The sequence below is a fragment of the Leuresthes tenuis genome, unplaced genomic scaffold (assembly GCF_036924035.1).
Source record: "Leuresthes tenuis unplaced genomic scaffold, fLeuTen1.0.hap1 SCAF_4, whole genome shotgun sequence".
Lineage (NCBI taxonomy): Eukaryota > Metazoa > Chordata > Actinopteri > Atheriniformes > Atherinopsidae > Leuresthes > Leuresthes tenuis.
In genome coordinates, this window is record NW_027325358.1 from 19151279 (window position 1) to 19168279 (window position 17001).

Here is a 17001-nt window from a genome sequence, read left to right on the forward strand (position 1 = left end):
ACTTAACTGCAGTGGATGTTTTCAGTTAATACTGCAATTGCCCCTGTGAGCAATTTAAAGACATTTGACTACTTTATGGTGTGAGAGTGTGACTGTATATCATATGTATGACATCTAAAGGCTCGTGGTAGTTTCCCCAAGTGAAAAGCTATTTAATGGATGTCTCATTGTACGATATGAACACAGAGAGTGAAACACTTTTCATTCTATTGCAAGCAGATCGTGACTATAGCCTTATGCTAAGGGAAGCAGGTGTCGTAAAAGTAAAGGATCATTTATCCTGATCCAATTTAATATTGTCTGCGAGGTGTTTTAATGTATTTTTAAGGAATGCTGTCCTTTAAAATGTGTGCGATTCCTTACGGAGTCATGGTAAATCTCTATACATATGAATTTGTTTACAGTAGGCTTAAAAAATGTTGAACAGGAGCCAGGAGAGAGATATCTTCTTCTGGCCGCAGTGCATGCTCCCCCATGGCATCCTAGTTTCCATTATTAAGCAGGAGGAGATAGTGAGAACTTTTCCACGCCGCTGCATCTAATTGCTCTGAATCAGGGGGAATCTGTTTATGGGCGCAACTTTGATCAGAGTACGGATGCTTTAATAACCTTTAATTTTATTTGCTCACCCCCATCATCCCCAGTCTGATTAAAAAACTTTTTCCCCTTCACTAATATAAATAAAAAGTTAGCTTTTTCCTCTCTCCTTCATGCCATTTTGGGAAAATATGGTGCTACGGTAATGGTGAATGGCAGGGTGGTTGAAATGGGACTGACCAACTGCTTGCAGCCTGAATACTGATGAGCCAACGGACCCTTTGTCTAAGGTTTTGATTGGATGGTATTTGCATCCTGGGTGGGACTGGTTATTACATACACTGTTGACATCACTAATCAGCTGGCCCTGCTGCAACCAATAGTCTGACTCCATAATTCGAGACATAAAAATTAAAATGAGGAAAACAAAACATGAAAGGGTGTAAACACGGTTTTACTTTCTAACGCCACGGTATTTAATTTGGCTTTACGTGTCTGTGTTTACCAACACACTAAAAAAAAAAAAAAGAGTCGATGTGGCGGAGATACAGTTACAGAAAGAAAGAAACACCATGTATTGTATGTACTGTTCTCAGTCAGGCAAAAAAAAAAAACTGAACTCAACTATGAACTTCTTACACGAAACACTTAAACACACTGTAAAACGTTAATATGGAGACAAAGATGCCGCATGGAACTGCAGCATCGCTGCTAGCAGCAATCAAACGAGTCTTCAGAAAAAGGCTTAAATAAGGTTCATGATAATATCCAATACAGTCCATCAAATTGTAAAGAAAGAGCTGCAATTAACAGCCTCCCTGGGCTACACCAGATAATGAAATTAAAAAAAAAAACAGACTTCAAGCGAATCAAACTTAAACATCAAATGTATGCAGTGACACTTCTGTCAGTCACTTCCCTTAAATGAACATGCAGTGCAAGACATTCATATGTCTTCATATATTAACTGCATTATTATGATGCTTTGACAAATAATGGACAATTTGCAGATATAACTTAGCGCTGTATGGGGAAAATGAAGGCATTAAATTACTTTTAGACTTAATTATTTTCCCTTTTAAGAACAGCTCAAATTTGTCACCTTTTCCTCAGATAATTTTATGTTTATTAACGCAGCACTTTAAGTAAATCAGCTTAGATGACAAAAATAGGACTATGTTGCACTGAATGTCGATTGAAATATGGCTCCTGAATTTAGTGCTGGTGCCGCAAAAAAGTTTAAGTCAGAAACACCAGTGGAAAAATTTAGTCTGGAGCTCCGTACAAAAGCACTTCAGCTTGATTTTTCCTTCATTTTGTTGTGCATTTATAGTAAGACTGCAAAGCTCACACATTTCCATCAATGCGTCTGCCAAAAAGGTCCAAGCGAGAGAGTCCCACTAAAAAAGGTGTGCAATGAATATAGTTAGAAATTAACTCAAGATTTCAGATTCCTCCACTCTAATCTCTTTCTACAATCAGTTTCTAATGTCTTCTACTGTCAAGTCTCTGGACCAAGTGTTGCCCTTTTGGCTGCTGGCAAGGCAAAGCTGCTCTCCTGTCTGGAAGAGACAAAGACTCTACCATGAGGAAACCAAAGTGTTTGGCAATAATTAAAATCTTTGACGCACATACTATCACACACACATGTTATAGTCCTACAAAAAACAAACAAACAAAAAAAACTACCATCCGGTGTCTTTCCAAAAAGGCAACAACAGAGCATGGAAACTACTTGGAGATCCTTAACAAGCTGGAAATGCATTGGGACTCAACGCATATCCCTGCTGACTTGTTAGGGCCCTGATCTCCTCTCACTAATGGCAATATTTAAGTCATTTTCTTTTGTCTCTCATTCAAGCTAGTAGTATCCCAATGGGTTTACAGCTATTTAAGAATGCGGCTTAATGCCAAATGAATGCCAAGATCATAACATTGAGTGAGTGGCTCGTGTCATGGAAGGATATATAAGTGAAAAGGGCAAAGCTGCCTATAGCATCAATTACTTGTTAAATCAGTTATTATATACTGATACACTGAAACAAACAAGGCCTTCAATTTACATAATCAAATCCTTGTTTAAAGGTTTATTTTAATCTATTTTCCTCATAATATCAAAGATAATAGGCAAAGCTTCACAAAAGTACACTATTTCACCAGACAGACTATTTCTTTGATAACTTGCTCTAATGTGTAACACCTGCATTTCTGGAGTTGAAGTTCCCTCTACATCTCTGTCTTTGCTCCCAGTGTCTCAGACACATGCTGTTGAGCCGTGCTGAGCTTACAGGAGCCGAGTCAAGCCCAGGGCTGAACATACGCTTTCACTGACTCTACTTTCACACGGGCTCACATTGCACCGCTGTTTTCTTTAATTAACCCAGAGAGAAAACAGCTGACAAAGTTAGCACTCTGCTCCCACACAGCCACCAAACAGACGCACCTTTTAACTACACATTAAATGGCCTTAATGACGACAAGTAAGAAAAAAAAAAAGAAAAAAGAAAAAAAAAAGAATAGAAAAAAATAAATACAGATCAAATAAAAGTAAAAGCCAGGGAGAAAAGAAGACTTGAGAGGACGCATGGCAGCGTGCTTACACACATCAAGCCGGCATCATGCGTGTAGGAACAACCTGGTTAGGGACCGAGCCGACTCGGTTTGGCACAGGTGAATTACCAAAGAGGAACATCAGCGGGTTAACAGGGATGTATTTTTTTCACTGATAACGCACAAAAACACAATTTGAAAAGGGCTAGAGAAAATAAGAGGCACACGTTAATGACATTTTCCATCACATTTTCCACTTTCTGCAAAAAAAAAATCCTGTGGTTTCTGGTAAAGATAACAGGTTGACGCAGGAAATGACTCTCCTCCCTCCACAGGCCTTTTCAAACACCTTGCACCCCCAGGACCAGACACCTCCAGCCTCTGGCTCTCACATCTTAATGAATACTGAGGGAGAAGAGACGCAGAAGCACACATACAGTGGGCAGAAAACGGTCCAAATTGACTGGGCTTAAAACCTCTGGGCTTTTCAAAGGCAAAAGGAGGAATTTCTTCCTCTTTCCCAAATCCAAAACTCAGGGCTTGTCAGACAACATGAGGAGATGAATGGGACCCTAAGATTATTTGCAAGCAGTTTCAGCGGTTGTAGCGTTTCACATGGGCTTTTATCTTATAAGGCAATGAGCTGTGTGTTGTCTCTTTACTTTCTGCTACTGGATAGAACAAGAGTTTATCCAAGTTGGATAATATTCATGCAGGTTTTGTAGTGAATGGATGCGCTGAATGACCTTATTAAATACACTGTCAAATTTTTGTCACGTCAGTGTGACAAGCGTTCAAAAATAAAAAGTGTAAACTGTATACTCACAAGCCACTGGATTTCTCCAATTCTTTGAGCTGATCTCTTACTGTCTTGTAGTTGGTTTGAATCAAACAAAGACGTTCACGGCGCTTATTATGAGCCTTTCTCAGCTCCTCGTTCTCCTCAATCTGTGAGGAACAGAGCCAAACAAAGCAGTTAAGCTTTTCCAATGAAAAGCCAATGAAGAAATAAGTCAGTTTCACGTGTACAAATATAGCAGTGTGGCAGCAAATCAGAGAAAAGCTGCTCGGCATTTCCTCACAGACAGATGAACAATTAAAGTAAAAAGCAATATTTAGTGTCTTAGTAAGGTGGGAGACATGGGGTATGCCGCCGTGCCCTATTTTCTGCATATACAACAGTTATAGATGAGGCCTCTGATCACTGAGAGGACCACATCACATGAGTCATATAAATTTCATTCACTATCCTGAGCCCAATGTATTGGGATGTCTCACTTTGTCACCTTTCGAGGAGACCCTTCCTGTCGGGACAGCTTTCCATCACTTCACGATACAGGTGATCTCTTATAAAAACTTTGTTTTGAATTGCAGCGACCCTTCCCTCTAAGGAAGAAATTTGCTGGCAGAATTCCAAAGAAAGGGAACACGAAGGGAAGGTTTCAGGTTTTTCCTTTAGTCACCCGTTTGTTTTTACTCTGGTCTACAGCTGAAACAGCTGTGCCTGACAGAAACCAACAGCTTCATATTCATTTCTTTCTTTTATTTGCTCTCTGAGAAGGGCTTCTGTTCTCACAAAGGTGACTGAGACACAATTTAGAGAAGGCATTTATATGATAAGTCAGTAGTGCCCCACAGCAGCAAGCAGCCAAACAAACACACCTGCACATACTCTTAAACCAGTAAAGAAACTTAGTTTCTGGAGACCAGCATGTGCAGTGATATGGGGGTTCTAGAGGTGGGTTTGTTGCTGACACTGTTGTTGACAGCTATTAAAACACAGCAAGATTGGGCTCCTGCTTTTTAGAAGGAGCAGGACAAGACAACATATAGATTTTTCTTGTCAGGGGCACCCCTCCTTCCTTTCACATTGACCTTAACAGCGAGGGCAATGGAGAAAATATTTTCAACAGGCAAGACAAACAGAGGTGGAAGGAGAAGAAAGGAATTGAGAAAGTCAGCTCATAAAAGTGGAGAAAGACAGAAAACAGAGAAATTAGAAAGACAGAGGGAGCGCAGCAAAAAGGAAAAGTGAATGGAAGACTGCAGGACAGGTTTCTGCTTGAGTGGCCAGGGCTTCTGAGAGTTGTCGAGCGCTTTCTGAAGGGAAGAAGCTTGTTTACTGCTGATATGACACGGCTACCCTGCAGAGAGGGAAATGTGAGCCCTCAGCCCTGTTATTATTAACAAGGACAAAGAGAACAGAAGGAGCACACAAACATACGCTGGACACACAAAGAGAGTCAGCACACACATGCAATGCACATCCAAGCTGCCAATGTGACAAGTATGGATTTTCCCTTGTGTGGATTATTCACAAAGGACATCTGCAAGACATCCTCAGCCCCTTCAAGCAGCCCCCGACCTCTCAAAAACAAGGCCCTAATGAAAGGGGGCAACCCGGGGCAGTCTTAACTGGTGGAACTAGGAGTTGAGGGAAGACAGAAGAGTTGTGGCTGACTGATGGAGTAGTGGAGGTGGTGTGGGGGGGAGTGAAAGCAAGTGGCAGGGCATTAGCCACATCATGGCTTCCCAGGCTCCTCATAGAGCTTCCCCTGGGCAGCCCTGCTCTGGTCATCAGGCCACAGAACCTTGCCCACCGATCAATACGCCCCCTTACTCAGCCAGCATACACATCTGTGGACATTCAAGCTGAAAAATAATTACACAGCAACAGCTACTTCTTACTTGAAAGTGTACTGAAGAAAAAAAGGAGGCCACTATTAAGAGAATTGTTTGTTTGTCTCCCGTTAGCTGTTAGGGTCAACATGTCAATGGTATAGCTGCCATAACCAATTTGAAAGGCATTCTATTGGAGAGAACTGGACAGGATAAATAGCAGAACAATGGACTGGGCAGAGCAAAGTATTGCGTGAGACTGAAGGTAAGAACTCAAGTGTAGCTGATAAAGGGCATGTTGCTTACTACCAGAACCAAGCAAAGGACAAAACCACTAAATCATGCTCTGAACTAATGCCCTCATTAATGTGGTTACATTCTTCTGTGCATACCTTCACTAAATGCCCCTCAACTGGTAGACAAGTAAATGGCTCCATTAACTAAGACAGTCATGCATGCTGTCTGAATCTATGTTGAGCATTACTGTTGAGGTGTCTGCCAGTGATGTAATTCAGACACTTCAGATCTGACAAGGAAATGATGCCTAATGCGTTCTGGGGATTGTGTTCAAAGAGAGATGACCTTTGCATAATCACTCACTCACTGGTCAACTACAGGGATGGAAAAGATAAAGAAAAGAACTAAGGACAGCTTTAGGAAAAAGTTCAAAAAGAAAAAGGGGAAAAATGTGCTCTGCTGGAAAACAAGAAACCGAAGTTTGAGGTGAACATCAGTTGCACTTTTGCTTACAGTTAATATGTGACAGAGAGAGAAAAAAAAAAGCAAGAATGAAGAGTCATGTCAGAGGAGCATCACGGAGCACATGAAGGTTAAAACACCAGTGAAACTGATTTGTTTAAGGAAAAAAACAAAAAAGCATCTACTCTCACCAAAGCGGCCCCTCTCCTGCTGCTTCACTGCCTACGCACCCTCTGTCTGTCTGAGCACACACACGTGTGTGTGTGTGTGCGTGTGAAAGACACCATGAGAGAAGGTCATGGAGGAGGCCGTGGCAGCTCTGGTGCGATTGAACCGGTTGGATATTATAAGAGTAATCATATATAAGACAGCGGCCGCAGAAACAAGCAGCTCCATTTGGTCTGCCTGGTGGGTCAACACATAAATGTCAATAAACGTGCCTTATTCAGTAAGTGGTTCAATGTCACCGTTAGTCACTGGAAAGCAGCATTTTGTGAAATTGGAAGAAAAAAAAAATGAAAGCACAAGAAAGCAGGCAATGAAGAATAAACACCTCACAACTGAGCCCTCAATAGTTCATAAACCACAAAGGAAATTTGGTTATGAAGAACCTTCTGTAAAAAGGGGGGAAATACAAAAATACATGCACTCATTAACTTTAGCTAGTACCTTCATTTGCAGCAGCTCCTCCAGGTCTTGAATTTTTTCTTCTGCTCCTGTTCTCACCGTACTTCTGGAGCCCACACTGCGGGCTGGAGACAGAGACCTGGACCGCTGCACAGGTGTACCCTGGGAGAGGTAAGCAGAGAAGCACTGAAGATAGAACCGGCGCACACTTCACTTACAGAGACCAACACAAACCAAGACAACAATTAACATCTGTAGAAACGCTGAGTGAATGCCAATAATGAAATCATCTATGTTCCTTCCCTTCCCCTCTCACCTTGGGTAAAACAAGAACACTGTCTTGCTTGAAACGCACATATGCACACACAAATAAACATGCTGCCAGAAGAATAAAGCAAGCTGGAGCTGCAGTCCGCAGAAGCTGAGGGGAGGAGGTTCACTTTTGAGTGTGTCTGTGTGTGTTTGAAAGCAGGAGTTGCAAGCTGAGAGCAGCAAAGGTTTTTCCCTGCAACTGGCTAATGAGTATGTTCATTTCCATTTACATTGTTTCTTTGACAATAATGATGTCCCATTAGGGGAGACTAAAGGGGCTATAGATTCCAGAATGTGCTGGGCTTCATTACAAGAGGTGGGCAGGGAGGCCGCTCTAATTGCTCTACTAGGGGCCTCCAGGTTACACTTGATAGGACAACTGGAAGAGCTGCCGATGGGAGGGAGGGGAGTGTGCTAGCCAGCCTCTTCTGCAAAAAAAGAAAGAAAGAAATGAAGAAGTGCTGGGGCCGTGCTGTACAAAAGCTGTGGGAACAATATGCTTGTGGAATTTGAATATTAGAGGATAGGAGGCCCCATGTGGTGCCAGACAGGGCTGACCAGATGGCAGGCTAAAATATGCAATGCGACTAAATGCCCAACAGTCCTTAGGCAGAAGTGGATGATGAGTACAGGAGAAGGAGGTGGTGAGGGCAGAGAGAGGAGGTTAATGATAGGCTAGTAAATCAGTAACACTCATCATACAAAACTGTGTTTTGATCAACGTCGGTACGGTTTGTTTATTCAATATAAAAACCTAAGATTTGTGTCAGATCCTGGCTTTCTAATGAAAAAGTGACACATTTCTAAGCATTAGAGCAGCAGGAATACTGAGGTTTATCCCTGAACTGCAGCTGAAAAACAGCATGTTGTATATGTACTAGAGTATCCAAACAAAACTACTGTATCAATTAGCTGAAGACCGGCAACGATTTCAAAAAGTAATATTTCACAGAATAATTTGTAACTGACGGTCAGCTGGGAAATTGTATCATAAAAGGTGCGCAATCAATGGATTTTGCTGCATTTGCAGTGCTTTCTGGAAACTCCTTGTTTATGGATCTACAATTCAAATGCTTCACATAAATATGTCATATACATATAGACATTTACAGACCACAAAGACTCGGATTATTTTTAGGTCTATAAAAATCACTTCAAAACATGTTTTTAAAAAAAATCTGATTTGTTTATTTAAAAAATATGTTTATATTTTTTGTCTTAACTTGTGAGATTCAAATGTTTCTAATCGCGCATATATTCTAAAATCAGTTCACTGATGACAATAATTCATATGTATGTAAGCATGTTTGGGAATGTGCCCCGGGGCTGCAGTTAACTTCAGTGACCTGGTGCGCCAGGTTCCACTAACATGCCTGCATGGCCGCCAAACCGTGTGTTCTAGCTCAGCCTTAATGACTCTATGCAACTAATTAGCAGATTGATCTGCATATTCCTGAAGAGTGGCAGGCCAACTGGCTTTGACTGTGTGTTCTAGGGGGAAGCACCGAAGCCAAAAGGGCACTCCAAACCTAAACTTAGAAGTAGAGATGACCAATTATAATGAAGTATAACTTGCTGGGAATCAACTTTTGAAAAAATAAAATAAAAAATTTGCAGACCATGAGCTGGATTAAAAACGATTGTTTCTCTGCAGGTGAGAAGCATTTTATATCAAGCATTTTGCCTGCTGGGAAATAACATGGCAACATTAACAAATGACTGAAATTTGGTGCAGACGTTCGTATTGGTCCAGTTGGTCGCCTGTCTGCCACAAGACCACACGACACATGAATGCCTTTCGTAGCTGCTTGGTGGTCGTGACCTGAGCTGTTTATAGCATCTTATATATGGCTCTGTAAACACGAGAGTGCAGTGTAAATGGAGGGCATTCAGAAGGTGAGAAATTAGGACAAAAAGCCTGAATACTGAAGGGGAAACCTCCTATTTACAGAGGGGTCAGTGTCACTGCCATTTGAGCAAAGAAGAAATGTTTCCCTGACTGCCTCTCCTTAATGCTCCTTCTCTCTGTCTATCTCCATCTTTCAGAGAGGGGTCACTGTTATCCGTAGGCTTCTTTGTGACTGCAGCAGCATGTCACGTGTGCTCCTGGAGCACTCAGATCTAAACTTGTTCAGGTTTCCTTGCGAGTGCAAATGTTGCGTAAATGCAGGCAGAAAGACATACAGCAACTAACAGGTGAACACGTCAACACACATATACACAAAGCAAATGCACATGTTTACGGAGGAAAATACTGACAAAGAAAATATTTTCAAAAGCCCAACAGCCACATCTGATAACGGTAATAATCCGTAACCAAACGGCTGGGTGACAGTGAACGTGCAAACTCTAAAAACGACTTCTTCTTCCATCTAAGCTGAGCTGCATCATGCTTAACAGTGGGCAGCTCTGACAAGGGCTCCGAGTAATATCATTAACTGAATAAACATCCGTCAGCTAACTCATGCTAATCACTGATAATATCAATAACAAATCATTCATTCTTTCCAGATCAAACTAAACTTTCTGCTCTCAAACCCTGAGACACAACATCTTCACGCTTTCTTTCCGCAGCACAATGCGAGACATGTAAACCGCTCATCACCTCAGCCAACTGTCCCGTTTCATTTTAGGCTCTTACCCAAAGAGTTGTGTCCTAGGTGGTCTGCATAGATGGCTTGTTCCATCAGCTTTTTACTTTGCACCTCGTTATTACTTTCTAAATTAAGTGTTTTGAAGGTAATCGGGTTTAATTTGCCTATGGATGGTCATCATTATATTTGCATCTTAACTACAAGGCAGTAACAACAACCAAATAGTTTATGTTTCCACAATAAGCTTTAACAAGACTCATAAAGTCAATATAAAGAGCTCTTTTAACTCATCGGGTGGTGGGAGAAACACAGAACAAGGGTGGAGTGAGGAGTAGTCCTTGTCCTGGGAACCTTATAAAGGCACTGGCTTGTGGTTATTTCTGAGGAACCAATGAAAACAAAAGCAGAAAATTCAACTGAATTGTAAAAGCTAAAAATATATCTATAATGTTAAACTATCATTCAGTCTCATTTAATGTGAAACATTGACTTTGGTCCAAGCTGCTGGAACTTGACCATGCGTAGCAATTTAAAATCTCAGTCATTTTCAATAGGAAATGTGCAGGGCTATACGTGGTCACTGGCAGAAACAACCACTCTCAAATCATATGACACTCTGACTGTCTCGTTCAAAGATCAAAAGCAGTCTTCCGTTTCTATTGGGAGAAAAACAACCAGGTGCACTGATATGAACTGAAGTAAATCCAATTATGGTGCGTGTTATTACTCGGCGTGATAAAGTATAAAAAATGTATGATGTGAACACTGCAGCTCAATCCCAGTTCGATTTGACACATCAGCGCAAGGATCAAAATTGACACATTTCTTGATAATAAACTGTAGGTGCATAACAGCTGGCAGATTATGTGTATTATTATGTGAGTTATGCATCCTCACACAAACACAGAACCCTTCAGGAAAGAAAGCCTCATGAAATGATGTTAATACTAGTTTTCTCTATTTTAGACAGCAGAATTGCATTAAATCAATCAACTGGAGGTACAGAGGTGTTTCTGATATAATGAGGACAACAGTATAAATCAAGCAGTGCGTCTTCGGGACATCCCTAGAGTGAGTGAGGCCATCTAGAAACTTGTCCTGCCAAACTTATGAGTGGGATACTGAGAAGATCAAAAGCTTCTTTCTTGTTCATAATACACTGCTGAAGCGGTAAATTAGCCAGTGCCTGAGCCCAAGGCATGCGTGAAACCGGCAGCACACGCCGGCCTGGTCGCAGTAGGAGGGGCATCTGACTGTGTGTGCTGGGAAGTTCAGGACAAAGGTTGGCAGAGTCTGGGTCTGATGAATCACATGATTCTCAACAGACCGCTTCCTTTATATCCCTACTCTGTGGCTTTGATCTAATCCGAGCAAAGTGGTAATGGATAAGCGTGGGCATGTTGACTGCTCACCCACGTGCTGTCTTTGGCATTATAGTCAGGAGTGTGCGTTGACCTACCTGTCTTCGGACAGTGCTTGCAGATACGTGATGGAAAGTCTTGTCCTCTGGCCTGGGATCTGAACTTCTAGTTGAGGCCTGGTCAGCGAGAGGCTGCTGGGCTGCAGCATCAGCCTGCCCTGACACCGTTGCCTGAAAGAAAAGAGAGATGGCATAGGTGTCCATGTTGGTGAGACAGAAAATGAGCCATACGAGTCAGACATATGCCGACAGTCGTGTGAAAATGAAAGAACACCCTCCTTCAATCCTAACGTTTTAATTTTCAAGAAATAGAAGAAAAAAGAAATGAGAAAAGACACCTGTTCCTAATTAGATATGAAAATTAGAGAAAACAACCTCAGATGAGCAGCACATGACATGTTACACCATGTCATTGATTATCGAACAAAAACTTGGCCAAAATACAAAAACAGAGAAACTAAGTACACCCTTATCAATTCCACATCAATCAACATGGTCAGTGGCCAGGTGCTGCTAATCGAATGCATTTGTTAGACCGTCAGCAGGTGGGACCCTCTCTACAACAGTAAAGGTTTTGTCAGTCCGCTGGTCTGGAGCGTTCAGGCGTGGGTTAAGACTGCCGTCGATCTTTCCAGGAGTCCCCACAAGTTCACCCCAAGGTCAGACCGTGCAATGCTCAGAGAAACCCCCGAGTAGAGCATCTCAGACTTTACAGGCCTCAGTAGGGATGTCAAATATTAAAGTTCATGACAGTACAATTCGAAAAAGACTGAACAAGTATGAACTGTTTGGAAGGGTCGCTGGGAGAAAAAAAGAAAGAAAAAAAAGAACATGGCAGTAAAAACCACATAACCTCTGAAACATTGTGCTTTGGACAGATGAGACCAAAGCGAAGATGTTTGGTCATAATGCACAGCACCACATTTGGTGAAAGCCAAACACAGCGTGTCAGCACACTCATCTCACATCAGCCGTCAAAGATGGCAGTGGAAGGTGGGAGGATTTTGGCTTGTTTGGCAGCCGCAGCACCTGGGTACCTTGCAGCTACTGATTCAGCCATGAACTGCTGCTGATCTGCTCAGTCTGTCAGGTGGTGTGCCAGACTTGTTGGATGGCTCGCTGTTGGGCCTTTCTTTTGCAAAGATTTAAAAGACTGCATGTGCTGATAAGCAGCAGGATACATTGCCAAGCCACTGTGCGTGCAACCCGTACAAAAGCGATGCGGTTTAAATATATGTTGCTTTTGCTCAAACTGCTATGAGATCTTTTAGATAGTTAGAGAGTAACTGTTAGCTTTACTCCCGTGTCAGAATCCCTTTCTGATTCTTCAAATTCATGATTCATTCCAGAATGGCGCCGCCCTAGAGGCAGGCAGATGGCTGCAGCAGCTCTGGACATGCTGTGTCTTTCTTTGTATCTTTTTAAGATTTTCTGCGAAGCTTTTCTCTGTGCAAACACAGATTTCTAAAACATTTTTCTGCGCTGGTTTACATGCTGTGTGGCTGGAAGGACTTCGGATGGTTATGATGCAAAACCATGGCAACTAGAAAGTTGTGAACCTATTGGAGCAGCTAACTGAGCCTGGAAAAAGACCTTAAATCCATATTTCCTAAAGAGGAGACATCTAGGTTGCAGAGCAGGAACAAAAATGATTATCAGGAAAACAAAATGATTTTTTTCATTGAAACATGGCTGCTAGAACAACTCTAAAACCTCTCTACTCAGCTTTAAGAGTGTACGGACAGATTCAGACTGCAGACAGAGAGCTACAAGTAAAGGAGGAGATGAAAGAGCTCAAACACTGATGTGGAACAAACAAGCAAACTCTGGTCCGCTTGCAAGTGACCCCTGGTGCGGAAATGCAAACCAAAGATAGGAAGTGTTGTACAGTGTAAAAACAAAAACCTCAAGACTGACTACATTTTGGTGTTGCTCCATTGTTTATTTTGGCTGTGAACAAGACAGCTGAAGGGGATGGATTTCCATTTTTGGTCCTGGCCAATCGATGAGCCGGCTTTTCTTCTTCTTGTTTATGTTTTTTTTTTCCCTTCCTGGTCAGTGCAGCTGTTGTAACTGTGTGACGTTGTCCTGGTGGTTTGGTCCACTTTTTAAAAGTGCAGTGGGGAAGCAAACCAAACCGAATGAAGGTGTGAAATTCATTGTCATGTCATTCCCCGCCCAATCAAATCAAGTCCCCCGGACTATCGGTGTGAAAGCGCTCTAAAGCTTAGTTTCTGCTTCTTTGACTCTGTGGAGGTGTGAGTGAGGCTACGGCGTAGGGGTCTGCGTAGCTACGCCGTCGACGTGACGCAGAGGCATAAACTAGGCTTTAGTCAAGCTAAATGCTGCTCAGACCAGGACTACAAAAGGAGCAAATTTTCATTTGTTTCATAACAGTTCAACAAATGCTTTGTACACAGTGTCAATGTATTATATATACTGTATATATATAATACACATGATCTTTTAAAAAATATTTCTTAGTGTTTATTATGTAAAACATTTTGTGCGATATTCATGAAAAGTGCAACACAAATAAAGTTTGACTGACTCTCCAGAGTTTTTCTCAAGGTGTGTTGGAAAAGACATTGAGTGTCTAAACGACTGCTTCAGAGATGGTTAAATTCCATGTCCAGAAATGTTGTCTACTACATTTTGCATTAACTTAGTTGACGTTCTTAATAGTGGCATTTACATTCATCCACTTATGTTTTTTTTTTCCTCCATAACCTGCACATATTCACAGCTGTTTTTTCTTAAGTGCTCATTAAGAGAGAGCGAAACACTCAACCTTGCCTGCTGCTGTCAATAATACTTCTGCTCTACACATCAAATTTAAGCCTTTTGACAAACAAAGGCCTTCCTTGATTTACAATGCTGAGAGGCCAGGTCGTGTCGAAAACCACGCAGGATGTCATCACCTCTTTTTCCAACAAGTCCTGATTGCATTATCAGAAACCTGGCATCTGGGTGTGACCTTGTTAACTGCCAGGGTAATCAACTTTAACCAAAGGGGAGGAGAGGGGATGATAAATTATTAGTGAGGAAGATTTTGTTCATGTTTTATTAAATTGGCCTGTCAAAGGGGGCTGGTCAAATTATCTGGGGCCTCGTTTATTGGAGGCCGGCCATATTGGCGCATCTGTTACAATTATTTATAATTTCCAGGCAGGCAGGAGGACGGAGTGGGTTTTTCGGCATCAGCCACATAAAGCAATTTAGAAATTAACTGATGTGGGAGTGTCTGACTTTTCCTCTTGCAATTTCTCTCGTCCCCATCCTGATTTTCATTTAGCAGAAAACAGTGAAAAATGGAAACTGAAGGAAGGAAAACGGCATAAAGGGGAAAAATAAACGAGCGGCTTAGTGAAACTAACAGACAGGAGAGATCATGAGATTAAAAGAAGAGAACATGCAGGTGAAGAAAAAAAAAAAAAGACTAAGAGATTGAGAAGAGGCTGAGGCAGGGAGCAAAAAAGAAAAAAAAAAAAACGGTCTCAGTAATTACTGAACACGATTAAGTTCTTGGGGGAACTTGTCTGGCACACGTGGCCCTCGCTGGTGAGGATGCGGCAGGAAAGACCATATGGAACGAGCCTTGTGATTGTGCTCCCTGAAGCTCGTGACCCGTCTGCTGCAGAGCCCTTGAGCTGAATCTGAAATGAGACTTGCCAGGCCTAATGTTCTACACATGCACCATTTATGCCACAAAACAAATCTGATCACTGTTAATTATGGAGTAGTTATAATCAGGAGGGGCCCCCTGCCACACACACGAAAAACACATCTGCGTGCACGCAATCTCTTCCACATAACTGTGGAGTGCCAGCATATGTGAAAGAGCCTGGATAGACCTGAGAAGTGAGGGCTACAAGGTGCTTGCTCTCAACCAAGCCGGGTACACTTTGTATTCATGATAGTGGTTCTTCAAAGAATGTGCATATATGTATGAGCGTATGAGTTAGCCGGTAATGCAGCAGAAAGGGACAGCGCACGGTGCGTGGGATGTAGGTTCATGTATGTTTTGTGTGTGTGTGTGTGTGTGTGTACGCAGCCCTGAGTCCTCCCACACAGTTTGTTTGACCTGGGTGAATGTGCTCGAACGAAAGAGTATACTCCTCTGCAGCAGCACATGACTGTGCTTCAATAATGAGGCGGGCTGTGCTACACAGAGGCTCTCATCTAATGAGAGCGGTCGAGCTTGTAAAACACACCGCTGGCATCTATGTCATTAGTATGTCTCTGGTCCTGGATACGGCCCAGCTTCAAACACACACTCATAGCAAAACGCATGTTGACAATAGAACTGACTGCGAACACAAACAGCACACACAAGCTAAGTGCTTGATTACATGCAGTTGAATATTTGCCGGACTATAATTTTCAGCATTATCTGAATTCCTAACCTAAACACATTTTTCTACGATAAAAGGTCAAATTAGTAGCAATGAATGTGACAAATATTCTTGGGAAGGTTTTCCGGCGGAAAAAAAATTAAATAAAAGCAAAAATATGAAATTCTCCATTACATTTTCCTGAACCTGAGCAGACAGGGCAACAAGCAGGCTACCTTGTGATTGATAAAGGGGGAAAAATCTTACAAAAGGCTCGTGCGGTAAAATCATGAAGCCAATAAAATCAATAAAACGTTTTACACAGAACATAAAAATACTGACATTCAAAACACAGAAAACACTATGAATACTCAGTGACTTCGAGTTTTTAGTTAAAAACAAGTGACCCCATGCTCCATTGTAGCAGAAGAAGTTGAAACATTTTGAAGTTTGCTATTAATGATGATCAAAAGAAAGACCAAAGCTAAAGGTGAACGGGCAACATGGCGGGTGCAATCCTGCGAGCATGTCTGTACCTCGCCCTTTAATCATACAACCGGAAGCGTTCCGATAACATACATAATAAGCAGGGGAAAATAAATAAATAAAGCTTCTCCGTGAGCTGAAAGATATACAACATGTAGGATTCTTTTGATTAATAAAACGGAGAATTAAACTGGTCAACGCAGAAGATTCTGCTTCCGAGAAGAAGAGGATACGACAGAGGAAAGAGACAAAGCTGGTTGCAAGCAACCGAAGCTGTCAACCATTGGGAGAACTTTCTTAAACCACAGCTGCACTGTCTGTTGTACCAAAAACCCAAAAAACTGCATGACAGCGTTACAGTAAACACTCCACAAGATGCAGGTGGTTCTTTCCATTCAAACCTAAGTTTTGTTAGCAAATGTGCACACCTAATGTTCCTTGTCCAAAGCTGATGAGAGCACTTGAGAGCTTTGAATAACTGCCCACATAATCAACAACGTAGCACTCATTGAGTCTGGTTATGCATCCAGAAAGCCTGAGGCCTTTTAATGGAGTCTAATGTTGGTGTTTAATCACCACTCAGCTCTGACAGTAGCCAAAAAACTAGACCACTGTAACTACTCTCATGCAGTGTGGAAGATATCTGTATATGATCAAATGTTTACTCTGGCTCTCTTTTTGCCAATGAATGAACGCTCTTCCCTGCATCTACATTGTGACAGTGACCACCTAAATTGGCGGCCCAAACCTCCTTAACCTAATTGACCATTTCTGTAATTTAGGAGAAAAACAACCCAAACATGAAAACTTGCGTCAGTTCCAT

At 41.9% G+C, this 17001-nt stretch overlaps 1 protein-coding gene across 1 annotated transcript in view; it reads right to left on the bottom strand.

Moving 5' to 3' along the window:
* cntln (centlein, centrosomal protein) overlaps nucleotides 1-17001 on the bottom strand; it is an 85545-nt gene that overhangs the window by 49461 nt on the left and 19083 nt on the right. Inside the window, exons 10-12 of the mRNA XM_072384961.1 lie at nucleotides 11398-11529; nucleotides 7075-7194; nucleotides 3914-4035 (exon numbers count right to left, since the gene is read on the bottom strand). Coding sequence (XP_072241062.1) covers nucleotides 3914-4035; nucleotides 7075-7194; nucleotides 11398-11529 — 374 coding nt within the window. The remainder of the gene's footprint in view (nucleotides 1-3913; nucleotides 4036-7074; nucleotides 7195-11397; nucleotides 11530-17001) is intronic.